The sequence below is a fragment of the Lepus europaeus genome, chromosome 13, assembly GCF_033115175.1.
Source record: "Lepus europaeus isolate LE1 chromosome 13, mLepTim1.pri, whole genome shotgun sequence".
Taxonomy (NCBI): domain Eukaryota; kingdom Metazoa; phylum Chordata; class Mammalia; order Lagomorpha; family Leporidae; genus Lepus; species Lepus europaeus.
Genome location: NC_084839.1, coordinates 25,327,844 through 25,354,132, shown reverse-complemented (window position 1 = coordinate 25,354,132; position 26,289 = coordinate 25,327,844). Strand labels below are relative to the sequence as shown.

The 26,289-nt window shown below is 57.5% G+C and overlaps 1 protein-coding gene across 1 annotated transcript in view; it reads right to left on the bottom strand.

The window, feature by feature from the left end:
• Positions 1–26,289, bottom strand: part of PLB1 (phospholipase B1) — a 114,240-nt gene that overhangs the window by 16,794 nt on the left and 71,157 nt on the right. The window contains exons 28-46 of the mRNA XM_062208826.1: positions 26,162–26,257; positions 25,909–25,980; positions 24,928–24,966; positions 24,331–24,391; positions 23,308–23,366; positions 21,628–21,701; positions 18,016–18,059; positions 17,079–17,187; positions 15,363–15,414; positions 14,932–15,012; positions 14,293–14,358; positions 13,350–13,450; positions 12,081–12,162; positions 11,434–11,538; positions 10,602–10,697; positions 10,033–10,104; positions 4,143–4,208; positions 1,367–1,427; positions 780–838 (exon numbers count right to left, since the gene is read on the bottom strand). Of these exons, the coding sequence (XP_062064810.1) occupies positions 780–838; positions 1,367–1,427; positions 4,143–4,208; positions 10,033–10,104; positions 10,602–10,697; positions 11,434–11,538; positions 12,081–12,162; positions 13,350–13,450; positions 14,293–14,358; positions 14,932–15,012; positions 15,363–15,414; positions 17,079–17,187; positions 18,016–18,059; positions 21,628–21,701; positions 23,308–23,366; positions 24,331–24,391; positions 24,928–24,966; positions 25,909–25,980; positions 26,162–26,257 (1,395 nt within the window). The remainder of the gene's footprint in view (positions 1–779; positions 839–1,366; positions 1,428–4,142; positions 4,209–10,032; positions 10,105–10,601; positions 10,698–11,433; positions 11,539–12,080; positions 12,163–13,349; positions 13,451–14,292; positions 14,359–14,931; positions 15,013–15,362; positions 15,415–17,078; positions 17,188–18,015; positions 18,060–21,627; positions 21,702–23,307; positions 23,367–24,330; positions 24,392–24,927; positions 24,967–25,908; positions 25,981–26,161; positions 26,258–26,289) is intronic.

Genomic DNA, 26,289 nt, shown 5'->3' with positions numbered 1-26,289 from the left:
GAAATTTACAAAAGTAACGCATAGCTATCTCAACTGTTGAAATAACACAAGGACTTTAAACAATGAATCACCTACCCCCACCTTAGGAACCCTGGCCCCTGAGTCACATACACACAGCACCAAGGCTAACTCCTGCCTCTCGCCTGGTGTGTGCCCTTCCACAGATCTGCATTCAGACCAAGACGAAGACTCATCCGCACCCCCGGGGTGGTGGTGGCTTCTACAGAAGTGAGTACACTCTTTGGAAAGTCCTGGGAGTTGCCCGTACCCATCTCCTCCCACGGAACTTGTTTTCCTAGCTGCAGGGTCTCTGGAGGGCCAGGATGGGGTCTCACACTCTCTCTGACTCGGAACTGCCAGCAGAGCACGGAGCACATGGTGGTTGCTAAGCTGTTGGCTGATGCGGTTCATCTGGGGGCACTCTGCTATGTGCAGGGAGTTGGGTTCCCTCTGCCCCAAACAACAGGCCCTTCAGTGGGTGGAGAAGTCTTTCCTCTCCAGATCTGGGGGGACGGAGAGGAGCTCCCTGACCATGGAGGCAGACTTGGACAACGTGCCTGGGAACAGTGGGGAAAGGGGACTACTACTCCTTGACGCCGGAGGGGCAGCCGCAAGAAGAGGTAATGTCTGAGCCGGACTAAACGAGACGGAAGGCAGGGCGTATACGGCGCCTGATGTGGGCAGGCGGTCAGTCTGGGGCCCATGTCAAGGAGGACCCGATCCTGCACAGGCCCTGGCTGGGCATGAGGGGCCCCCCTGGCCCCCAGCTCAGTACTCACCGTCAGCGAGTCACCCAGGGCAGCCACTACTTTGATGTCTCCTGGTTGGAGCTCATGGACTAGGGGAGACGAGATGGTGGGGGTGAGGGGCATTGCCTCTTCAAGCAGAAGCATACCAGGGTCTGTGAGTCTGCCCTGGTCCCCTGGTCCCCAAGGCACTCATTTCCAGCCTCAGGCTTTAGCAATTTTGCCTCTTCCATTCATTTGGAGCAACCGAGGCACTGAAGGTTCCAGGCTTAGGGCCGTCGTCCACCCGAGAGGAGCCCAGTTCTCACGGGGTGGTCCAGCAAAGCCCCCATTACAGACATGCAGGACCCAGTTCTGGGCAGGGAGGCTGGAGGGGCTACCACTGGGACCACAAGGAGACTAGAAGTGTGATTCGGTGGAGGGGATTGTGCCCCTTCACCTCTGGGGGCCTCCCTGGGTCCTGCTCTGCATCGCACAGAACCGGCTAGACTGCAAGCTTCCAAGCTCGGGGCTCCGGGTGCATCTGCAGGGCCTCACCCCACCCTGCCCCACCCCACCCCACCCTGACCGAACACAACGCAAGGCTCCCTGCTGCAGCAGGGGGCGGCGTTTTCACTCACCTGAGTTCGGAACATCCCTGGAAGGATTCCACCCTGTGCACAGGAAGTCACTGCCCCAGTTCTAAATCAACCAGAGGAGAGACAATGCCAACACTCACTGTGCAGGAAGGTGAGCTTCAGCCCAGGAAGTTTTGGAGGGGGCTAGAGATCCAGGAGAGCATGGGAGGGTAGGGCTGCCAGCAATGGGTGGGCTGAGAGAGAACTCAGAGGGGAGGCTCAGTTGCCTGCCTGCACAACACACGGTGCACATGCACACGGCCCATGCACATGGCACGTCCCATCCCAACTTAGCCACACCCTCAAGCGGAGCCAGCAGCTGCCCCCAAGCAGGGGAGGCTACAAGAACCCATACAACAGGTGGTCTTCCTAAGGAACACAGATTCAGATCCTCACACCGGAGAGTATAGGTGTGTTTTGGTTGTGTTTAGCAGTGAGCCCAATTGACAGCAATGATAGCGCAAGAGCACAATCATCAAAACACTTTCAGGAAAACATGGAACTTTCAGAGTTGCAAAGCTCCCAGGTTTCCCGTGTCCTCCTCCTGCGTGATTTTTAGCATGTGCTGGTTAACTTCTGAGCTACCGCGTCCTCGCATGAGTACACACCAAAGCTTGCCACGTTGGGTTCTTTCAGTCACCTTTCCTTGTCTCTGGGGCACAGAGCACAGATTCCAGGTGGGGAGCAGAGGGCACAGAATGGACTGGTTCTAGAAAGCTGGGGAGGAGGACATCTCTTCCTACAGCCTCAGGTACCTGCCTGCCGGGGGCACAGCCAGGCTCCACCGACTGACTGCCTGGGCTCTGAAGGCCCACCTGCTCTGCCAGTCACATGACGAGGAAGTCAGATCTCGTCAAAACCTCCTTATAGTGACGGAGCTTCGGCCACACTTCCTCTAAGTAGCACTGCCTTAACCCAGGGGACTTGACTTGGCTCCAAGGGATTGCGTCATTCCTCACCCCGACGGAGTTCTGTCTGTCTGGAAGTTTTACTGCAATCAAGGACATGCTTGTATGCAGAGGACACAAGTCCTCGGGGGGAAATGCGATTTAATAACTATATTAAAAAACAGGATTAAAAACCTATGCAGCCCTCTGCAGATGACACAGCTCAGGCAGACCGTGCGCTGCAGGTGGCTCGTACGGGGTGCACCGACAGACACGGCCTGGGACTTGGACATGCTCATCTCTCACAAGGGAAGACCCACGTGCTGCATCCTACGCCGGGACACCGGAGCTCCTTAAACGCAGTCTGGGGTGGGGCCCAGGACTCTGCATTCTAAGCAAGCTTCCGGGGAGCGTTGATGTAGGCAGAGAGCTGTGGAAACACGCACTCTCCTAGCCCTGGGCTTTCTCAACTTTTCCAACAGCAGAAGCAAAGACTTGTAACCCAAGAGGGCAGGTGCATACCTCTGTCCACTGCCCCTGTTCCACCTGGGCATCCAATAAATACGTGGGAAGTCAATGAACAAATGCCTGATGGACAAGACGCAGCAGATATTTCTAATAGGATGCAACTTGGTCACCAGGTCAACAGGCACAGCTTCCATTGGGCTGCTGTGAGCTGAGAGAACCCAGAGTGGAGGGAAACCTGCAGCCCGGAAGTTCTCACCGCTCTTCAGAAATCCCATGGAGGTCTTTCCCCAACCACTCCCACTGGTCTCCACCCCCCCATCTGGGAGATCTTTTAAAGATCTGAGCCAGACCATGTCACCATGCCCTAAAACCACCAAGGCCTTTCCATCTGTCTCCACTTGAAATCCAGCCTTCTGACTCAGGGGTTCAGGCTTGGGGTGATCCGGCCCCCAGGAGCCCCTCGGACCTCGTCTTCCTTGCTCTCCACTGTTTATGTTCCCCAGCCACTCTGACGTCCTGTCTCTTCCTCCGATAACCATACCGCGGACTCAGCCCATGCCAGAGCCTTTGCACTCCCTGGGACTCTGTTTCTGGCTTCCTATGGGGCTAGCATCTTTCTGTCATGCGCATCTCAGTTCAGGCCTCAGAGAGGCCTGGCTTGGCCTGCACAGTATGCCTGAGCTCGCTGTCCCCCTCCCCCACCCCTGCACAGCACTGCAAGCTTCCAGAGGCCTGGGACTTCCCTGGTTTCCTCCCCCTCTCCTGGGGACAGTGCCTCGCATAGTAGATGCACAGCGAGCAGCTGGGAGTCTAAAACTGCCCCAGGTCAGAAGCTTGTCTGATACTTCTCAGGACCCCCTCTAGCTCCTAGCATAAGGCTGGACCCACCATAGATGTGAAGCTTAGCTGGGGGTTGAGCCCCTTCTTGGTGGCTTCCTGCAGGGTTTAACAAGGTCCCGGATTCCGCAGGCCATCTTTGGAGTGGCAGTCCCTAAAGCGATGGGCTGTGAATCCTCAGAGCTAGAATGGCTAACTCGAGCCCAGCAATGCCTAGGGGTCCACAGGGACAAGCTGCAGCTTCCTGTGGGGCCAGCCCCCAGGACTGAGGCTCCTTCACAGCTGGCTTCCACCTTCCAGGGAGCCCACGACACCTCATACCCACTGCTCCCCTCACTCCTTCCCAAAAGGCTGTGCGGCCCCATCAGTGCGGTGAGCACAGGACGCAAAGCTCAGAGAAAACTGGCCCAGGGCACTTCCCCCAACCTGAGAACGTGTTAAATGGCCCTGGGCTTCGTGCCTGCGCCTTACGTTCCCACTCCCTGTATGTCAGAAGGGGACATCCTGCTGGAGCCTGCACCACGCCCCGGGTCCCTGGCCGCTGCAGGTGGTGTGTGTCGGAGAGGCAGTTGGGAGCCAGGCGTTACCTCAACAGCTGGCCTGCTGGGGTACGTGTAGTCACTGTTCCGGAAGGTTCTCAGGAAGGGCTCGTTCTGAGAGAGAAAAGAAACCACACAAGGAGGTGAGCTGGCAGCCCAGAAGACATCGGTGCAGACTAGCTTGTGCTCCTGCATTTAAACCGGAGGATGGTCCAAACAGCATTTCCTTCATTCCCGAGGGTTTTTACATAACAGGATTGGCACTGGCTTAAAAGGGATTCCATACATTCTCCAGTCCCGCTCACTCCCTGCTTTTGTTTTCACCTTAGCAACGGGAACTCCGCCTCCCCAGTCCAGACCTACACATTCGCTTTGCTTTGCGATTTCTCTAGCAAGGGCTTCACGGTTCAGCACTTTTTTTCTCTTCCAAGAAATGTTCTGGTTCTGAACATATTTTAATATCTGCTATGTATTCTCTTCTCTCTCTTGAACATCCCCTTCAGTCTGCCTTCCTATATTTTGGTCCTTTGTGTGTTCTTGGGACAAGACCACCTCTACCTCACAACCAGGTTTGCTACAAGCCCAGCCAGGAATCCAAGTCCACTGATTGTCGGTGATGAGTTCATCGAAGGAGGAAGTAGACAAGGGAGAAACAGAGAAAAGCAAGTGAACAAGAAACTGAAAATGAAAACAAAACAAGACCAGTGAGTGAGATGCCAATCAGGACGCGAGCGGGCCCAGGGCTGGGAAGCCGCTCATAAAATGTGCTCATGGAGCAGAAAGGCCGTGGTCTGAGGACTTGGGAAAAGGGAATAAGGAAGGAAAACCATCATGCTGAAGAAGGGGAATTAAAGATTCTGGGGCCAGCACTGTGGCACACCGCCTATGATGCCGGCATCTCATATGGGTCATATGGGCACCGGTTCGAGTCCCAACTGCTCCACTTCTGATCCAGCTCCCTGCTAATGTGCCTGGGAAAGCAGGGGAAAACAGCCACATAGGAGACCTGGAAGCAGCTCCTGGTTCCCAGCTCCTGCCTGGCCCAGCTGCAGCCCCAGCCATGGCAGCCATCTGGGGAGTGAACCAACAGATGGGCGTTCTCTGCCACTCTTTTAAATAATGTTATTGTCTTTAAAGACCAGCTCCAGGGGTTGGAAATTGACTATGCACAGCCTGAATCCAGCCAGGAGACACTTTGTTTTGTTGTTCTTTATTTTGGCCCATCTGGTGGCCCAGGAAGGGGAGGAAGAGGATCTTCAGGCTCTCAGGAGGGCCGTACTCGGCTCAGTTCTGGCCGTAACCACTTCCTCTTGTCTCATACTAACCCTGTGCACACATTCAGGCTCCTGTCTGGCATTGCAGACATCTGACTCCGCAACCCCTAGACCCTCCCATTTTACAGATAGCCACGAGTAGGGAAAGGATGGGTTTCAGGTTAGAGAGCGAGTAAGCAGCTCAGAGCTGGGGCCAGACCCCACCTGACAAGTTCACACCAGGGTCCGGCCCACAAAAGACCCTGTTGGGAGGGCGAGGAGGAAGGGGCTCTCCAGAGGTCTAGGGGGCACAGCCTCACACGTAAACCTCTCAGCCCAGACCCTTTCTCCTGCATGCCAGTGTTCCTTGCACAGGAAGCAGGCCCTGCACTAACAGCACAAGATAGCGAGAGCTTGGGACGCCTGCCACCGTCGCCAACTGTGCTGGCTCCAACCACAATGGCTTAGCAGGGCCAGAAGGGTCACCTCCACCGAGGGCATGCTGGGAGCAGCTTGACAGTGACCGACCTGTGTCTGTTGAGCAGCCCTTGCCTGCATAGCACTGTTCAGGAGCCGGCATGAGGGGAGGGCTCCCAGGCTCACCCACAGCCTGGTAGGGGGCAGCTGACAACTGTCCTCCCCCGACCTTCAAAGGAGCCCTAACTGGACCTAGGGGTCTAGGGCTGAAGCAAGTCCCAGAGTGACGGGCACAGGAGGAAGCAAAGGACAAGGACTAACCCTACCCTTTCAGGAGCGCTGCCAGGAACTCCAGAGTCTATTGGGTCATAGCTGATCATGGAACCCATGGGGGAAACAGTGCTACAGGGGTCGGGGTCAAGGTCAAGGCCACCTGGAATGTGGTAGAGAGGGCAGGAGCAAGGAGAACAGGCCCCGGGCAATGAGCCGGGGTGCTCAGGCCTTGTTTTTGTTGACTGTGGCTCTTGTGTGAGTGGCAATGGTTTGAAGGCCTGGACTCAAACAGGTTTCACAAGAAGAGGAATTCGATCCAGTCCGATTGGCTCTCGGGGGCTGGGTTTGGAGCACCCAGAAAATCAGTCAAAAGTGAAGGCGGCTTGATGGCAGGTGGAGTGGGGTTCCCACCCGGGGCCTGCTGGGCAGGCAGAGCCCGGCCAAGCCCTGATGGGAGCCAGCATTGGGGCGAGTCTGCGGGGACTGGGGGCCGGCCTCCTGGCTGCGTGGCAAGGGTCAGACCTCCCTGGGAAGGAGCAGGGCCTTCCTCTGTGCTGGCTGCACCAAGCCAGAGGGTGCAGTTGCCGGCTGGAAGGTGACCCCGTTCCGAGAGAGGGAGCTCCAGGAGCCAGGCTTTGGGCGGCAAGGTGAAGAAGAGGGGGAGTAAAGAGGGGGGACATAGAAGCAGTCCTTGGAGAGCCCCGTCCTGTCCTGTCTTCTATCCCACCCCATTCCAGCATGCTGGTCCTTTACCACGCTGATGTCACAGCCTATAAAAGGGGGGCCACCTGGAGAGCACGCCTGGGGAGGACATAGGTGTTTCATCACAGGCTAAAGTGATGCCTGGGGGGAGACACGTGTCAGAATCCAGGGATGCCAGGAGAGCCTGCATTGGGAGGACTCCAAGGCCCTCCAGTGAGACCCAGGGCCATGGCGCCAGTCTCTGTGATTTGACAGGGCAGCAGGGTGAGCTGACCTCTCGCACACACACCGACCACGTCTGAGCCGGGTGGCTGTGGACATGCCGGGGCGGGGGGTGGGCAGGTGGCGGCACCAGAAGGATCCTATCCCCTAGGGTGCTCGACGACGTGTCCTGCCCACAGAGCTTGAAAATCCCCATAACAATGACAGAAACAGGGGTGTCTGGAGGAGCAGAGACTTCCGGAAAACAAATATCTCACTACTGTCTAGTCGCTCTTGGAGGAGGTGGTGGGCTGGGCGCAGGATGGGGTTTAGAAGCTCTGAGGATTCAGAAGATAACCGTGTCGCTCCTATGCAAGGCAGGATCGAGGCTCTGCTAAACAGGGAAGAGTGAGGGAATCCCACACACTTTTGCTTTTTCTCTTGATAAAAGGTGAAATAGATGACATTATTTCAGCTCCTCTCCCCTGCCTACCCTCCCTCTTCCCTGGCTTCTCTGGTCATATTGAGACAGGAGGCAGAGCTAGCAGTCAGCCACCTGGGTATAGTTCTTATCACTGCAACACCTATGGGATATGGATTTGTTTCCTCCTGTTCTGGAGATACACACCCCCCTGCCTGGACCACGCTCCTACCAGCTCAGGGGACCAAAGTGACCTACAGCTCATTATATTGGCATGCAAAACGACACACCTACCAGCCACCATGATAGGAGACATCAGACCATATAAGGAGCCAAAAGGGATGGCAGCTAGATTCCAGGAAGTCTCCACCTATTTCCAGAAAACTGTGACTATTCCTACCTTTTATTAGAATGCACCGCCCCCGTCATTAAACAACCCATACACTGTTACCCGCGGTCCAGATAACAGCAGGCCCCCTCCCAGCAGGCCTGTGGAGCATGCATCTTTGCTGCTCACTATTTGCTATTCTCCCGAATTCCTTCTGGAAGCAAAGACAAGGAACTGGATACAGGGCAGCCCTCGCTGTCCAGTGCCAATATATTTAGCCTGCCTTTTGGGTAACCTTACACCTTATAGGGCATCCAAGGGGAAAGCTATTTTAAGGGTTGGAAACATAGGATTGGAGTTTGAGAAAGAAGAAATGAAGACACTGAATGAGAGAATGAAGAATCCAGTGCAAAGACATCTACCAGGAAATCCTGGAGACAGAAAAGTCTCCAAGGGAGGGGATGTGCAGAGAGAGAGAGACTGGTGCATCAGAGTTGGAGAACGGTTGAGGTTGAGAAGGTCAATAGAAGAGATAAAAGGGGAAGAAAACTGAAAAATGGACAAATCAAGGTGCCTTAGCGTCCACACACCCAAAGGGCAGGTGGTTAACTTGGACGTGCACTTCAGAGAGGTCCCAAAAGAACAAAAGCTGAGGAAGCACACAGCTGCTCTTCTAGGAGTTTCAGCCAGCTGCCCCGGGGTTGGGGAAGGGGTGGGCACTGGCGCCCACCAAGGAAGGGAGGGAAGAAGAGACGCAGCCAGTCAAAGGTTGGCTGTCAGTAAGTTGTCCAAGCTGAGGACACAACGGATAACCTGTGAACTTGCGCCCCCTGGCCGTGCCAAATATCCCAGCAGCCCGACTGGGGCTGGGGGCGGGGAGTGGTGGAGGCCCAGAAACCAAGCCCGGAGGCTCCCACCCAGCTGAGTCTCCTCTCCCGGTGACCTGCCTGTCACCTGTGTTTGCCAGTGGTACAGCTGAGCTGGCTGACCGATGGACCCTTGGGGAACAGGCTCCAGGGGTGCCTAGCAGCAGCCTCTGGGCGTCCACTGGTTCCAGGAGGCTGGGTTTGCCCTCTGCTCAGCACCGGCTCTGTTGGCTCTGTCCAGCAGGGAGGAGCTGGAGCCGAGCCCGCTGAGCCTGAAGTGCTGGGAGGGGAGCGCACCAGACTTTGGGGCAGAGATGGGCAGAAGGTGCCTTGAACGCCCACAGTGACAGGGCTGCGTCTGGCCCGGCGCCCAGGCTTTGCACCAAGGGCAAGCGGTGGCTGCCTGGGTGAGGCTGGCAGCTTGGAGAGGGCCTTTGGGGACTGACAGTCACACCTTATGGCCAGGTGGGTTGTTTGAAACATTGAAATACTCACACTATTGGTTGATACCCATTGCTCCAAGTCCCCAAGTACCCTTTACCACCCAAGTTGCCTGATCACCCTCCTGTTACCCCTGGGGTGCGCTCGGGACCTAGCACTCAGATGATTATGGCTGGCACAGCAGAGGCCTGGCCCTGGCCCTCTGGCTGGCACTTGGCCCTTTTGCCCTGGAGGCATCTGTGCCACTACCTGCACTTCCCATCCCTCTTCCTGCTGGTCTCGCTCCCCTGGTGCAGCTGATGGTACACAAGGCAGAGCCAGGCCCGGGCAGGGGTGCCCACTCTCGGGAGCCCCAGCAGACACATGGGGGAGCTGCAGGTCCATCCCCGCTGCTGCTCAGCTGGAAGAGGGGGAGAGGGTTGTGCGGCCCCACCCAGGAGCAAGACCCAGCCTCCCAGACTGGGTCAGGCCGTCTGCTTTTATTGCCACTGCAAGCTCTCTGGCCTTGGCCTTATTTGGTTAAAAAGGCAAAAGACAGGCCCTGGAAAGTGGAACTGAAGGCAATGGCAACACAAACCTGCCCCCACCCGTAGCCTGAAATCAAGTTTAACAACCACTTACATATTCCTCCTTACAAGGAACCCAGGCTGCTCTCGCCAGCCCTCCCAGCCCCCTGCACACGGCCCCCGGCTCCCCTCTGATCCTCTCCTCGCTGGAAACTCCCAGTCCTGGCTCCACTCTCCAGCCATCACTCCTGAGCCCCCCTGGACCTCGCTTGGCCCCACAGCCTGCAGTCAGACCACAAGAACGCCCGGCCGCACACCAAGGACCCTTTCCCCTCTCTCTGCTTGGGCCCAGCCACGTCTCCCACTCCCAGAGCAAAAACTGCTCTGCGCTCTTGTCTGCCCTGTCCATCCTCAGCCTCCAGCTCAGACCCACCCCAGGCCAGGGGAAAGCGGGGCTGGTGGCAGCCAAGCGCCAGGCCCAGGCTGAGCTCTGGTTGCCGAGAGGAGCAAGGCCGGCCCTCTCTGGTTACCTGAGTGGGGCAGGTGAGGGTGATGGCCGCCGTCAGGTCCAGGGTGTCCGTTTTCCCCCCCAGGGGCTCCAGCTGATCAGGGAAGGAGAGAGACACAGGTGCACTAACCGAATTCTGCAGAAACAAACCCGCCCTGGCACCTCCTGCGGTGGGGAGAGCTCAGAAGTCAGTTTCAGGGGGCTTGGCTTCCACTCCAGCCCTGGCCAGCTGCTGGCGGTGGGATCCTGGGCAAGCGGCTTTGCTTCGCTGGGGTTCACTTCCTTAGAAACATCCTACTGCTTGGGCAGGGCCGCAGAGGGCTCAAACGGGCTGATGCGGCTTAAACTGCCCGGCATGGCTGCGGGCACGTGGAAAATGCCTCATCACAGTCGCCAGCGTGGGGGAGGGGGTGCGGCCATAGCTGGGCCACGCAGCCCTTTGAGGACCCTGATCTGCAATTTGATGGATTTCCACCGAGGCGCCCACCCTGCTCAGCTGTCCCTGGCCTGGAGGGAGCCCACGGTTTCAGGAGGTTGGTGCTTTGCCGTCTCCTGGAACCCAGGGCCCCAGGGACGCCCTGCTCTTCTTACCATATTGTGCCAGAGGGCTCTGGAGAGCTGGGAGTGGAACTTCTGACTTGGGTGGACGCAGTCTGGGGCAAAGAGGGACGTGTCCGGGCGCCCATCCTGGGGGAGATGAGAGACTTCCTCAGGCTCCTGCTGGCCGGCCCTGCCCCTGGGACTGACCGTGCCACCCGCCCCCTCTCTGGGTCACCATGAGAGGGAGAGCAGAGCACTCTCACAGGTGAATAGCTTTGGGTGACCGCAGACCCACCCCCACTTCTTGCCCCACAATTCCTTATTATTTAGTTTAAAAAATAAAGTGCTTTGTCTCTCTGTCTGTGGGCTCATTTGTCTATAACCTTAGCATCAGCGGGACCAAGCGCCCAGACTCAGAGGGAGTCGGGCCGCTCAGCTGGCAAATACCACCGCTGATCAGCCCCAGATGGGTTTTCGCAGTCCTGGTGGGGCGCGCAGAGCCCATGGGGCGGAGTGACTTGATGCTGGCTCCTCTGTCTCGGGGCAGCTGGGGTCACAAAGCTGCCCTCTAGTCAGGCCAGAGCCTCAGCACGGACACCCAGGTCCACTCGTTGGCCTCTGAGTGGCAGTGCCCAGCAGAAGCACGGGCAGAGTGGAAAGAGGTGACACCCAGAAGAGCCACGTGCTGGAGAGACCACACAGCGGGGACTTAGTGCTCTGGAGCGGGTGCCTTCAGATCTGCTGTGACAAGGACGACTGGGACCTCCCGTGGTGTCTGCAGAGCCGGCGGTGTGGGTCCTGCCTGGCGTACGTGCCGTAGAAGCACTTGCTGCTTCTCTCTCCAGCGGCCCCCCAGCTGGGTGCAGGGCAGCAGGGACCATACCTGCAGCACGGGGAGCTGGATGCTGTGGAAGAAGGGCTGTAGCACCACGGAGAAGTCCTCCCGCGTGTCGTAGCGGCCGGACTCCACCAGCTCCCGCAAGCTGCTCTGGGGACACACACACGGGACGTCAGCACAGGCCCAGCACTGCCAAGTGCTCAGTGGCAGGAGGGCCGAGGGCCAGCTGTGGGGCTGTGTCCCCGCCGCCTTCTCTCTGAGCGGGGGATGGTAAATTTGCAGACAGTTTGGAACGCCTTTGTTGGGGTTCTAAGTGGACTAAAACCTCTGCGTGCTGGGGAGTCACAGACGCCTCCTGGCCGCCCCCTTCCTTGTGGCTCGCCTGTGAGGGCAGGTGGGAGGGCGGGGCTTGAGGTTGTCCGCTGGGGTGGGGGTGCAGCTCTGCAGGGGGCTCAAGGCACCCAGGGCTAGTGGCCCAGACATGGGGGTAAGTCCCCTGGGGGCAGCTCAGCCAGCAACACTGAGTCCTCTCCAACCACCTGAGACACCCCAGCCAGGGAGAAGAAGGGCCCCAGGGTAGGTGATGGCTCCACTCAGGCCCTTAGCATTTCTTCCCTGTCCTGGGTGCCTGCCCTGGTGGGTCTGAGAGTGGGCGGGGAGAGAACGCGAGACGGTGGCCTTCTTGGTCTCACCTGGTAGGCTTGCGCGAGGGCCTCCAACCGGGCCAGCTCATAAGAGTTCTCCAGGGGGCTCAAGACGCAGTTACACAGGGCGCTGCACGGGGAAAAAACGACCCAGCGTGAACCCGAGCTCAGGCGTGGGTCCTTGAGGCCTGAGGTGCACTCAGGGGCAGTTTGAGGCCAGACATAGGTGATGGAAGAAATCCCCTGAGACCCTCTCATAAAACAGAGGACACAGAGTGGACAGCAGGTGCCGGGCCTGCCACAAATTATGCTGAGCAGAGGATACCAGGCAAAGAAAACGCCATGTGGGATTAACAAAACTAAAGGGCTTCCTTGCTGCCTCGGAGCTGGTACTTGGGGGCCTGATGCCACGGCCTCAGTCACCGCCTGTGATCCCATCAGGGCCTCACGTGGATCACTCGCCCACAGCGTGCACTGAGCGCTAAAGGGTTCTCTGCCCAGGGCCCAGAGCCGTGCCTGGTGCACAGTAAGTTCCCAGAGATGCGTGCAATAAATCAACCCTCGTGGCAGGTTTGCTGAACACAAAACCGCACCCCCACCACCACCACCCCACCCCCCCACCCCCACCCCCGCTTTCAGCAACAAAACACTCCCTCTGTGAACTTGCCCTGCGTCCCCTCCCGGTTTCCTTTGTCCCCATGAAGGTCACTGAATTCTGAGTCCTTCCCTTGCTACCTGTTAGCGATCTGGCCACGTGCACATTGAGAGGGCACTTCAAAAAGTTCGTGGAAAAATGGGGTCAAGAGATAAGTTTATTCTAGTGCAAACGTTTTTAAAAATCTATATAATTTTTTCTTGATAATAAGCGTTTTCCACAAACTTTCTGAAGGCCTGTCGTTCAAAGACCCTCCCCCCACACACACACACATGCTACCCCCTTCCCCGGTCAAGGTTACATTGTCATCAGGATTCTAGCCCTTGTGTTTCTCCAGGGTCACCAGCTTAGCAGCTTTTTAAAAAGAATTTTGTTTTCATTTCATTCAAAAGCCAGAGCCAGAGACAGAGGAAACCTTGGTTCACCTTCCAATGCCCACCACGGCCAGGGCTGAGCCAGGTCAAAACCCAGGAACTTGAAACTCAACCCAGGACTCTCACATGGGTGGCAGGGACCCAAGCACTCGAACCATCCTCTGCCGCCTCTTAGGGCGCACATCAGCAGGAGGCGGAGGCAAGACTCAAACCCAGGCTTTCCACCGTGTCCTTGGCCAGCCCGGGGTGAAGGTGTCTCCAGCCTGAGGGGAGTCAGCACCTGCCTACCTGGCCTGCTGCACTGGGCACTTGTCGGGGTTCCCCAGGAACACCTGTCGTGTGACACTTGGGTTCATGAAGTCCACGAGGTTGACCAGAGCTCTGGGCACCTAAGGGCAAGGCTGTAGGTGAGAGAGGCTCCAGAGGCTCCTTCCTGGGGGCCCCGAGAAGTGAGAATTGGCCAGATGGTCTCCTTAGAATTGCTGGGATGGCAACTGGCCAGACGGGATTGCCAGAGTCCCTTTAGAATTGCTCAAACGGCCCCTGGAGTGGCGTCTGGGGAGATCTCTCTACAGGGCAGGTGCACAGGGCCCCAGAGGCCATGCAGCTCACAACTCCTCCTGGGGTGGGGATGCCACCCACACAGGCTGTGGCACGAACGGCACCTCCTGGAGGCAGGGACAGCTCCGCTCAGCCATCATTTCATGAGCCCGAATAACTGGCCTCACATCTGGTGAGACTGGACACCTCCTTGCCAGGTCCTGAGCCCCGTCCAGTTCCCTCCAGCCTCATCTGCTAATTGCTGGGTGGGTAGGTAGGAGGCTGCAGCCACCCAGCAGGGCATCTGGGGCTCAGAGCACTCTCTCAGGAGCAGTCCATCTGTGCTGCCAACTCGGGCATGCGCCCTGCTGCGTGCGGGCCCTGACTTGCTCAAGGCACACCCTGTAGCTCAGCACACAGTCCTCAGCCTGGGGGCCACCTGGCTGCAGCCAACAAGAATGTCCCAGGTAGTGGTAAGAGGACAAACGGACAGCACATTGCCTTCCCTGCTTCAAACCCAAGACCCTCCAAGGCAGATTCCAAATGGAAAGACTTCCATGGGGATAGACCCCAACCTCTGGAGAGGGAAGGAGACCCTGCCCTTGACCCTGACCTTGAGAGGAGGGGCTATTCCAGCATTCTTTCCCCCAGCCCACCTGCACCCCAATCAGCTTGTGGCAGCCCCACCTACCTCTCTGTGGAGGGCGTCCAAGGCGTCGCGGAGATGGTCATAAAAGTTGGCTGCAGAATACAGGTTCTGGGGGAGGAGGAGCTGGGTAAGGTGGGGAGGCAGTGGGGGCACAGCGGAAGGGTCTCCTGCCGCTGCAGCCCCGAGGGCTTGTGCTCCCTCTGGCCTCGGCTATGACCAGCTCCTGGTGTCACAGTCTGAGATGAACAGCTGTCACAGGTAGGCCAGCGGGAACCCTGGAGCCTTCGGGCAGGGCTTGAGTCAGGAGTAGGCAATAAAAAGGGGTCTGCTTGGCCTCGGGCCCTGTGCACCAGCCCTGTCGAGAGACCTCCCCAGATGCCACTGCTTGGGGTCCACGGTCTCTGTTCTTTCTGAATTTTTAGGAGATACAAGTGAGAGGACTAGAACCACTATGTACCTGCCCCCTGCCGTCTCACCATCTTGGATGTGCAGATGGTGCCAGGAACCTGAGGGGCGCAGGGTCGTCAGTGAGGGAGGGAGAGAGCGAGAGCAGGGGACACGCCTGTGTGCACACATAGGTGGTATAGTCAGATAATCAGGGCTGACTCTAAGCACTGTTTTTAGGGAGGGTCCCCAAGGCCTACTGGTCAAGGTCAGGGGCCTGGGCCCCACCCCCATTACCGAATCCGTGCAGTAGTCACACAAGTCACTGGCTCCGATCTGCACCGTGATGACCTTCCAGTCTTCTTGGAAATTTACCCTCTACACGGAGGGAGGAAAATGCTTGATGATTTCCGAGAAACAAAAAGGCTACAGCTATGTAAACCCACATGACCCCCACAGCCTCCTTGCCTGCGGGTAAGGATCTCTGAGCAGAAGGAATCTTGGAGGTTTATTTATAGCCCACAGAGGTCAGGGTGACCAGCAACACATTTCTCTCTGTTCCCATAATCTCCTCGCCGGGCTGGGCCTCTGGCAGGGGGCTGTCCCAGCACTGCCTGCACGCCTCTAGGGATAGGGCGCTCGCTGCTTCCCTTGGAGACCGTACCATCTGGGGACAGCTATGCTAGGTTAGACAACGATGTTTATAAAGAACCATCAATCCGACTCACATGGTCGTCCTTCATCCTCTGAACCAGAGTCTGCACTTGGCTCATGAGATCCCTGAGAAAGAGAAAATCAGTCCTGGTGAGCCACAGCGCCCATACTTTTCCTCCTATAGGACCTGAACTAGAAGTTTCCATGGCCTCCCCGCCCCCTCCCCACTGCATGAGCTGCCGGAGACCCCGAGACTCGGAGTCAAGCAGCGGCTCGCCTCTCCTGGAGAGAGAGAGAGAGAACAGCCTTTGGAAATCTCACTATGTGCTTGTTCCAAAGCTGCCGTCCAAGGTCCCGCCCATTCCACTGCCTGCTCGCTCTACCCTCTCCAGGACTCATTCCGGATTCCATGCTAGGAAACCACTTGTCTCTTTTCAAGACGAGCACAGGTCCTGAAATTCGACCTGACTGCCAGGAAGCTGAAAGTGCGATACTCAAACAAGTGCCCTACACACGCTCACATACACACATCGACTCCACCTCGTTTCCCTCGGCGACCAAGCCTTTTCTCCATGGTGCACGTGTTATTCTTCCTAAGCTCGTCTGCACGCTTCTTTCAGAAGGCGGTGAGGAAGAAATTTGCCTTCTCTACCTGCCTGGGATAACTCACGGAGGATCGGAGCCTCCAGCACCCAAGCTCTCTGCTCACTCAGCCCCCGTCACGGGCCTGGGGGAGACGGATCCACAGCACGGTGCCCCCCTGACATGGGAGGGGGAGCAGCTGTCAGAGCGATGTCTGTTACCAGGAAGTGTCTTCCCTTTGCAGGCTGAGAGGCCTGGTCTGGGGCCACGCCCAGGAAGGGTGGGCATGAGGGTGTGGCCGAGCCTGGAGAGGACAGCATGGCAGAGGCTCAGGCTGTTGGGCCAGGCGCTGCATGGAGCAGGGTGAGTGCCCCCTTGGGCGACCACCCTGGGAGGCCGGGCAGTTCTGCTTCCACTGCTTCTGGGATTCTCCATTTCATTTCTTGTGGGCTCCATCTCAGAGCTGGGTGGCAGCAGGACTGGCTGCCCGCACGGCTCCAAGACTGGACGTTGTAACTCGTGCACCCACTTGGCTGGCGCCCCTCATCTGTTTGGGCATTGCCACATGTGACACTCTGGGGAAAGTGGATCCTTCCAGCACCCTTGTGCTAGGGTCAGTGTTAAGAGTTGGAGGAGGGGCCGGTGCTGTGGCATAGTGGGTAAAGCCGGTGCAAGTCCCGGCTGCTCCACTTCTAATCCAGCTCTCCGTTATGGCCTGGGAAAGCAGTAGAAGATGGCCCAAGTCCTTGGGCCCCTGTACCCACGTGGGAGTCCCAGAAGAAGCTCCTGGCTTTGGATCAGCCCAGCTCTGGCCATTGCAGCCATCTGGGGAGCGAACCAGTGGATGAAGACCTCTCTCCCTCTGCCTCTGCTTCTCTCTAACTATGCCTTTCAAATAAAAAAATAAATAAATCTTTTAAAAAAATGTTGGATGAAGGGGGTCAGTAGGTGCAGTTATGAGGACAAGCTGCACACAAGAGCAAGGTCCCGGGGCACTGGCGTGGGGACGTCGCTGCTCAATGAGGCCCTCCTCTCCCACCCTTCCCGGACCCCCACTACAGCCTCAGACATGGGGGCAGCCTGAGCCTGCCCGGTCACTGCTGCAGATGGAGAGTGCTGGCGCACACAGGGTCAGCACTGGGGTCTCCAAGGGGACTTTGTGCTCCCGTCCCCTACCCCACAGGCCCACGCACCCCCAGATGTCGTACCTCGCCTTTGCTCCGGGAACAGCCTGGTTGAGGAAAGCATTGGTGCCACTGGCGTCCCCGGTGCCCACGGCGAAGCCCGTGAGGTTGCTGTTGAACTGCCGGAGGATATCTGGAAGAGGAGGGGAGCGTGGTGGTGCGCTCGGGGCGAGGCCAGGCAGGGCGTCTGCTCTGGCACTGCGGGGCCTGGGTCCCCACACTTCCTGCACAGAGCCACGGGGTGTGCCCGCCATCACTGAATTCAGTGACCCCAGGACAGGCCGGGCCAGAGCAGCAAGAGGCTCTCACCTAACAAAAATATTTCGATGGACCTGGTGTTGTGGTGCAGCGAGCTAAGCTTCTGCCTACGACACCAGCAGCCTGTATCGGAACATGGGTTCGAGTCCCAGTTGCTGCTACTGATCTAGCTCCCTGCTAATGTGCCTGAGAGGCAGTGGGAAGATGGCCCAAGTGCTTGGGCCCCCGCCGCCCACATGGGAGTCCCAGATGGCGTTCCAGGTTCCTAGCCTCCTTCTAGCCCAGCCCCGGCCGCTGTGTCCACTTTGGGAGTGAACCAGTGGATGAAGATGTCTCTATCTCTCAGCTTCCCCCATCCCTCTGCCTTTCAAATAAATATAGAAACAATGAATACAATTTGCAGTGAATAGTCACCATCCAATCTGTCTCTGCACCCCCCAGGCCAGTTCAAAATACCAGAGGTTCAGACTGTTCCCTAACTTGTCCTAGGTCAGCCCACAAGCACAGAGAGAGGCAGGGCTCGAACTCAGGTTTCCAGGCTCCAAATCCAGCATTTAGGGCAGTCTTCGGCTGCCTGTCCACAGCCTCCACTCCTATCTTGGTGGTGATCGGGAAGGTTCCTCCGTTACCTGGGAGGCACTCTCAAGGGGCCTCGGGCTCAGAGGGAATGAGGGACACAGCCAAGTCCCCGAGGGTTACTTACTGGGCAAGGTGGTCACGTTGTCCAGGGAGCCGTCCCCTCCTGAACTGCATGGAGGGGGCAAGAGAGAGACTAAATCAGTACATACACCTGACACAGGGAGCCCACCCTTCTTCATGCACGTCGGCACCTGCCAGGTACACCAGACCCATCTCTGTGTTTGAGGAATCTGAGATGTGTTCAGTTCCCTGGTGGATCTGTTCCCTGCAAATCCAGGATTTGAAGACAGGAGGGAGCCATTTTCTTCACCAGATCCAGAGGGAGAGCACTGAGCTGGGTGCACACAGTGTGCCAGCTGCACTCCAGGTCTGTCACCTCATGTCTCCCACCACTCTTAGGAGGGCGCTGTGACAATCTCCCTCTCACCAAGTAGGACACAGAGGTACACAGAGGGAACTAAAACCTGGACTGAGCAGGAAACCTGTAGGAAATAGAGTGGCTTCTCTCTGCCCAGCAGGCAGGCGAGCTGCCCTGGTGGGTTAGGGGCAGCCTCTCACTGCCTTCCGGTGCTCCTATCGGATGTCATCCACTCCAACCTCAGGACACACAGGGGATGCCATGTGCTGAAACCGAGCATGGCTTCGGGAGGCAAGGAGAGAAGCGTCCCCACTTTCACAAAAGCTGTGCCTTGAACAGCATTGACCGCGACTGTCCCTCCATGCCCCTTCCCTCAATCCCAGCATGTTGGTCCTGGCTAAGAAATTTTAGTAACACATCCTCAGGAGCAGCGTCTGGCCCAGTGGGTGAGACTCTTGCTAAGATGCCCACGTTCCACAATGGAGTGCCTGGGTTTGATATCCGGCTCTGGCTCTGGCTCTGGCTCCTGGCTCCAGCTCCCTGCTAGTGCAGACCCTGGGAGGCAGCGTGATGGCTCAAGCAATTGGATACCTGCCACCCACAACGTGGTCTCTGGATTGAGCTCTTGGATTTGGCACAGCGCAGGGCTGTTCTGAGTACCTGCGGAGTGACCCAGCCTGTGGGAGCTTTCTCTCACTGCCTCTCAGATTTAAAAACAGAAACACAGACACCATGTAAACACACACACATGCTGCACTGTACTTTCTATGTTAAATGTATCTTTGTTCTAAAACCACCATGGCAATTGACCAACAACATATGGAAATCTCTCCCTGACATTTTGGAGCACACATTTCTGAGAGAAGAGGATTACACAGATACATATGGAGGAATGAAATTATGCGAGCCTTCATTCTGATCAGGCCAACATGAAGTACAGAGGACTTAGACCCCGGCCGGACAGCTGGTCTACCTTAGAGCCCTCAATGAATGAGATTTAGATTACATCAGGAGCTCAGTACTCGGGCTTTGTTCATCTGTTGTCATCCAGGTTATACAGATGCTGAATACCCTTGGTGGAAGGAGTTCCTGTGATAAGACATCAAACTCCTCCTAATTAATAAAGAAATGCATTTCTTGGTAAGCCAATTTTATTTGGGTCCTTTCAGTGATCCCAAACAAGCTTACTTCAGTGGAGGCAAGGGCTCTCGAGAGCTGGTTGAGCCGCCGAGGCCGGAACCTGCGTCCCACCTGTGACCTCACCGTCAGGGCCCTGGCAGTGCTCACAGCCAAAGCGGCTCAGCAACTCCTGCCCACGGTCACTGCCCCCCAAGAATTTGGGGCCCCTGTGCCCCCAACTCCATGAGGTTGTCTCCTGCAGGGGGAAGAACCTCAGGCTGCATTCTGAATTGACCTAGTCTCAGGAACTGCCCAGAACTTGCAACCTGGAGGCTTCCACGCCTCCAGAAAACTGCTCTGCTCTGATGGCGGTACTCCGTGTCACCTCCTAGGGGTGACAACTGGCATTACAAAGAGCTGTGGGAGGAAGGGAAGTGCTGGGTTGAACACAGTTTAAAGATTTCTGCACTGCACGGCTTCTCAGAGCCTTGCATATATTCACACGCGTGTCAAGTCCCCAGAGGAAGGACACAGGTGTTCACGTGGCCCCAGAAAGCACAAAGCACGCTCCCTTCTGCCAGAGCTCCTGCTCCAGGGTGCACCTGGAGCAGCTCAGGTGGGGGCAACCTGCCAGGTGTCCTGCGGGCTCCCTGACCCCGACCTGGAGCATCCTGTCTTGAACTCCTGAGCATTTAAGACTTGGGACAGACCAAGGGCATAAAGGGAGAGACGCCATGGGACGTGAAGCCCTGGAGCGTCCGACCACAGGGCCTAGCAGACTCTGCCTGGAGAAGACTCAGAGAACGGCTGTGTCTCCATCCACAGAGCCACGCTCTGGCCAGAGGTCGGCCCAGCTGTCAGTCCCTGGGGGGCTGGCCAGCTGAGGCACCTGGAAGCGGACATATCGCCCTGTGGACCCACGTGGCTCCAAAGGGCCACGCTGTGTGGCTTGTCACCTCTGTCCCTGCACCCTGCAGTGGGGGGATCACTGTGTCCCTTGGTGAAGGCCAGGGGCAGCCGTCTCCCCGTCCTGCATTTTCTCGCTCAGAGTAAGCTCTGCTGTTTCTCTCCCTCGGGACTTTCTCGCAGCCTCAGGGACAGAGTGGTGAGTTAGTGAGGCTCTGCTTCGTCCCACGCAGTCTGTTACAGACTGAGCACACGTGGAAACTTGGGGACCGCAGAACCGGGGGACATTTACCTCCGCTCGGGGAGGGGCTGTGTCCTCCCTGGAGGTGGAGACGCCTCTCTTGCATCCTTGGAAGGGACCCTGCAGGACCCTCCTGGGCCTGCCACAGTCCTGACCACCAGACCCTGTGCCCTCTCACTTTCTCAGTGCCGTCCAAGGAATTCTGAGTGACAGGCGGGCAGGGGGGGCGGGCAGGCAGGGAGCGGGTGGGCGGTTCTGGCGCTGCAGCGGCTCAGCAGCACTCTGCCCCCTCGTGGCTGCCTTCCTTCTGGTTGCTCTCCCAGGCAACACAGCCCCAGCTCCTTGCCAATCACTTGGAAGCGGAGCCAACCATGAGCTTTATTAGGAAAGAAACTTGAGAACACGCCCACCCAGCTACTCACGGGAGCTGTTCAAGGCTCAGCTGGGCACCCCCTGTCCGGGAAGCCCTCCCATCCCTGCCGATCGGGCCCTCCTCTCTACCCCGTAGCGCTCAGATGCCTGATGTTTAAACAGCATCGTCGGTTGAGCACGTGCTTCCCCTCTGCTGCCCTCATCTCCTAACACACAGGGAGAGCTGGGGGACGCCCGCCGGCTCGTGGTTTTGTGTCCATCGTCTCCTCCCAGGGTATGTGTTGGGTTTCCGAGCTGTCTGTAAACAGGTGTGTACACACACAGACGTGCAGGCAGAAGACACGAAGACACACAGATGGTAAACTGAGGCACAGGAGCACGGACAGGGCCCCGGGCCATGCAAGCGGGCAGGTGACGTCTTAGGGATTTGGTGCTTTTTGAGTGCATGACGTGTTGGATTTGCTGCCCTGGGAGTCTGAGGAGAACCTCGGTTTACCTTCTCTGCACAATTGAAAAAAAAAAAGGAGGTTAGCAGGAAGATATCCTGTCCACATGCTGCAGAAGCGGAGAGGGTTTCCTCCTGCCCCTTCCAGACCTCGTCCTTGCTCCTCAGGTTGGAAGCACTTGCAGGAGACGAGCCTCCAGCCTGTCTCTGGAGGTGAGCCTGTAGGTGACATTACCTATATGACAGTCCCCGATACTGAGTGGTGACATCTGAGAGGTCATTTGGTTTGGAGCCAATTCCATTGCCAGCCTGTGAAAACATCCGGTCCACAGGAAAATCAGCAAGTTGGAGAAAAGGGAGGCTGTGAACGCACAGGGCTTCCCCAGTGCCCTCGATTATGGAGACAGCGCAGGGGGCAGAGGGCAGAGCACGGGCCCAGGGCCAGGAGCTGCCTTCCCGGCTGGGTGTGTCTTCTCCGCCTCGACTGCCATCTCCTTGCTGTACCAAGCACAAGCCCTGCTCTTCTCTTAGGGGGTTGTGGGGGACCAACTTGGTCACAGTGGCAAAAACTGTTTCTGAAAACTCTCGAAGGGCTGGCATGGCGGTGCAGAGGGCTAAGCCGCCAGCTGCAATACTGGCATCCCATGTGGGTACCAGTTTGAATCCCAGCTGCTCTACTTGTACTTCAACTTGCTGCTAATGGCCTGGGAAAGCAGCGGAGGATGGCCCAAGAGCTTGAGCCCTTGCACCCATGTCAGAGATCTAGAAGAAGCTCCTGGCTCCAGCCTGGCCTAGCCATGGCTGTTGTAGCTGTTTGGAGGGTGAACCAGCAGATGGAAGACCTCTCTATCACTCTGTCTTCCAAGTAAATAAATCTCAAATAAAAAAGGGAACACTATGAAGTTTAAAAAAATCCAAATTCTCGAGTGCTCATGGATGAGAGACTGCTGATAACATCATGACCAGCATCATGCCCTCCATTCCTTATTTATTTTTATTTTTGACAGGCAGAGTGGACAGTGAGAGAGAGAGAGAGAGAGAGAAAGGTCTTCCTTTACCGTTGGTTCACCCTCCAATGGCCAGTGCGGCCGGCGCACCACACCAATCTGAAGCCAGGAGCCAGGTGCTTCTCCTGGTCTCCCATGTGGGTGCAGGGCCCAAGGACTTGGGCCATCCTCCACTGCACTCCTGGGCCACAGCAGAGAGCTGGACAGGAAGAGGAGCAACCGGGACAGAATCCGGTGCCCCGACCGGGACTAGAACCCGGTGTGCTGGCGCCGCAAGGCGGAGGATTAGCCTATTGAGCCACGGCGCCGGCCCATTCCTTATGCACACAAAGCAGCTCAGAGATCTGAGCGACTGTGGTGGACAGGGTCCTCACCAAATTCCCACCTCTCCTCTCTCCCTGCACAGCCTCCCATGAGGCATTCTGAAGGTCTTGGAGGTGTGGCCCGAGATTGGCGCTGGGGATAGCGAAATAGCCCCATTTCTTAGGGGTTAGGAGCAGAGCTTTATCCGCAACTAAGGAGCTTATGCCATGCAGGTGCAAAGAGGAAGCAGGTGTGAGGCTCTGAGCTGACTCTAAAGCTTCATCTAAAAGGAAGACAGCACCCACACTGACAGGCTTAGATTTTGAGTCAGATGGCAAAGCTTTGCACGCACTCGTTAAGTGCCACTGGGCAGCCACGATCTCCGTTATGTGAGACAGTTCAGTTTGCTCTGGGAAAAGAGTTCCTTGGCACACACCTGCTTGAGAACGTGCCGCAAAACCAAATCATTGCTGTGCTCTTGGGTTGGAGAGCTAGGATAGAGGGGCAAGAGAACACGAGGACAGAGGTGCAGGCCCGCGGGTCAGGATAGGGTCCTGGAATTAGCCTGGCTGTGCCCAACCCACCCGGGGCCCAGGGGTCCTTACAGTTAGAGAATCTCCCAGAGCAGCCACAACCTGGATATCTGCGGGTCTCAGGGCGTGCACTAGAAGACAAGCGGACGTGCTCAAGTCAGGTGGAGGAAGCGGCTGGCAGAACCTAGCGTTTCTTGCTTCCAGTGAGACCAGAATTAACATGCATGTGTGTTTGGGCCATGCAGGACTGGGAGTGCACAGTGCCACAGAGACACAGGTTATACGAGGAGACTTTAACAAACGCACAAACAGAAGAGATGTGTTTATTTCGATAGTAAACAAATTGTGAAATCCCTTCCTAGTGTTTGCATTGTCCATGAACTTGGTGAAGATCCCTTGCGTGAAGACACTTTCCCCATCAGAGGCACGGACGGCAGTCCCGGACTTACAGGGAGAGGAGCAGCAGCAGGAAATGGAGAGAGGGTAGGGGGATCCTGTCAGTCTAGCACAGTGGTCACCCAAGATGCCGTGGCCGGGGCCATCTGGGATGAGGTGCAGGGCCTGATGCTCAGCCCACTGAGAGCTGGGGTCTGGATTTCTTCCAAGGTCTGAGAAGTAATCTTCCTGGGTTTTTCCCTGCCCCCCAGGTCTTGTCTGAAGATCCCAGGGAAACTTCTAGGCCCTTCTACAGAGATTGCAGAGCCCAGGGCCACCAGGAGCCCTCCCCCCCCCCCCCCGCATACACACCCAGCAAGAGCCTCCTGGGGATCCCCTGGCCCACTCCCCACCTCTGGGCTCCCCAAGGGCTGTGCCACCCACGCAGGAGCCCACAGGTGCCTCCCCTTGGGCTCCCTCTAGACACTGAAGCAGGAGGTCCTGAAGCAAACAGTTCCTGGGCCCAGATGCCATGGGACCTGCTGGGCCTCACATCACCAGGAGCCAGGGCAGGTCAGAGCAGAGACTGATCCCAGGTAGCCGCCCAAGAGAGGAAGTAGCAGTGGTCAAAACCGTGGTGAGCTGTTGGCCTGAAAAGTCCTGGCAGGGTACTCCCTAGCCCGGAAATCCTTGTTGTGGGGTCGTGGGTTGGGGGCTTACCTGAGGTGGGGGGCGAGGCAGACGGGGATCTGTCTCTGCACGGCAGCCAGGTCCCCAAACCCTAAGGACATAGAATGAATCCCAAGATCTCAGGGCTGAAAGGGGCCCGAGAGGCTGGCTGGGCACCAGACTCGCCGGAGAGCTTTGAGAAACACAGGTTCCTGGGTCCTTCCCTGGGGCGGGGCCCCTAGAAGGCATTTGAGGGTGACTTCCCAGATGGTTGTATCAGCCAGGGGTGAGGTCTGTTCATTTCACACAGATCCCTCCTCCATCCAATACTGGACTAGGGGGTCAATAAAGTGGTCCCAACCTGTGCCCATCCCACCCCAACTCTGCTCCAGCCTCGTGAGGCTATTAGGTCTACACGGAGCTGTGTGATGCCACGGGATGGAGGGGTGCACAGCCAGCTGCTAGCCATGTGGTTTCCTCTGCCAGCTGCCTCGCCTGAAGGTGGGGACAGGCCGGTGATCTTCGTAAGAGCGTGAACCCCCTAGGCTGTCCATCCACGACATTTGCCCACCAGGCCAATCCCAGCCCAGAAGTCACCCCCCACACACACACCGCCTGGTGAGCCAAAAGGAAGCAGTAGGCAGATACCTGCATGCTGTTCTTGTAGGTGCTCAGAAACGGCCAGACCTGGGAGAAGATGGCATGAGCAATGGCAGCAACGTTGGCTCGCTTCTGTGCGGGCCAACCCCCAACAGGTACCCACCTGGGCACATGCACCTCTGGCCTCCCCTGCTCCTCCTTCCCTAGCCCAGCCCCTCCCTCACAGGAGTACCTGGGCCTTGGCTGCAACCCAAGCCCAGCACCAGAACGCCGGATCAACCCTGAAGGGGCTCCCAGGAGTGCGCACGTCCTCCCCCACCACCCACTCTGCTGGCCGCGGAAGGCCGTGTGGCCTCTCTCGCCACTCCAGCCCCTCTCGACAGCATACCTCTTCTCACTAGGAAGAGCCATGACTGCACCCCTAGGCTCCTCTGCCACCCATGCCCACCCCTGCAGCTCCCTGAGCGCCTTCCCTGCCCGGAGGAGAAGTCAGACCATTTTGGTCCTTGTAAGCCTGCACAGTGGCTCCCTTCAGTTCAGGGACAATGGCAGCAGCTGTGAGTTAAAACAGGGTCGTGCCCAGCTTTGCCTTGCTGGTGAACACCTGCTTCCCTCACTCCAGCTTCCGGTTTGCCACAGCATCCTCCACCCAACTCAACACCATCCTTGGTCTCAGTCCCTCACTCGGGAGGCTGCAGCTACGTGAAGACAGAGTCTCTGTCCGTCCCATCTGCCCTCGGGTTTCCCCCACCCCCGGGAGCTGGAGGCGGGCGCCATGCTTCTCTTGTTGGCCTGAAAGACCCGACAGGGCTCCCTGCTACTGCGGCGGGCAAGGAGTGTGCCAGGGCCTTGGGTCACTGGGGGTAGCTGTCCTATAGGCCAGCCCAATGGTTATGTGGTTAACCTGGCCTAAGGCATGGGGCGGGCAGGTGGTCAGGGGTGAAAAGAACCGAAATGCCTACTGAGGGGCGGAGCCTGGGACACAGGGCTTTAGACAGAGGCGTTGCAAGGACGGCCTTTTCACCCTACCTGGTTTGGACAGGTGATGTTGACCGCTTCTTCAAAATCATTGTGTGTTGTCTTCTGGCCAACAGGTTCCAGCTAAGCCAAGAAGCAGGAGAACGGGGAGTAAGGTGGCAGTGGGCAGGATGGGAAGGTTGGGGGGACAGGGAGGGCAGGACCAGGCCCCCGGGGGCACCCCACAGCCCTGGGGTGGCTTCCGAGGCCAGCGCGCATCTCTCACCACCAGGAGGAGGATGGTTCTCTCACCCCAGCCTCTCACCATGTTGTTCCAGAGGGCACTGGCTGCGCGCGCATGGGCCTTGCTGCTGAAGTGGAAGCAGTCAGGCGCGAAGAAAGAGTTGTCGGGTAGCCCGTCCTAGCCAGAGACCGGCATGCCCAGTTAGAGGG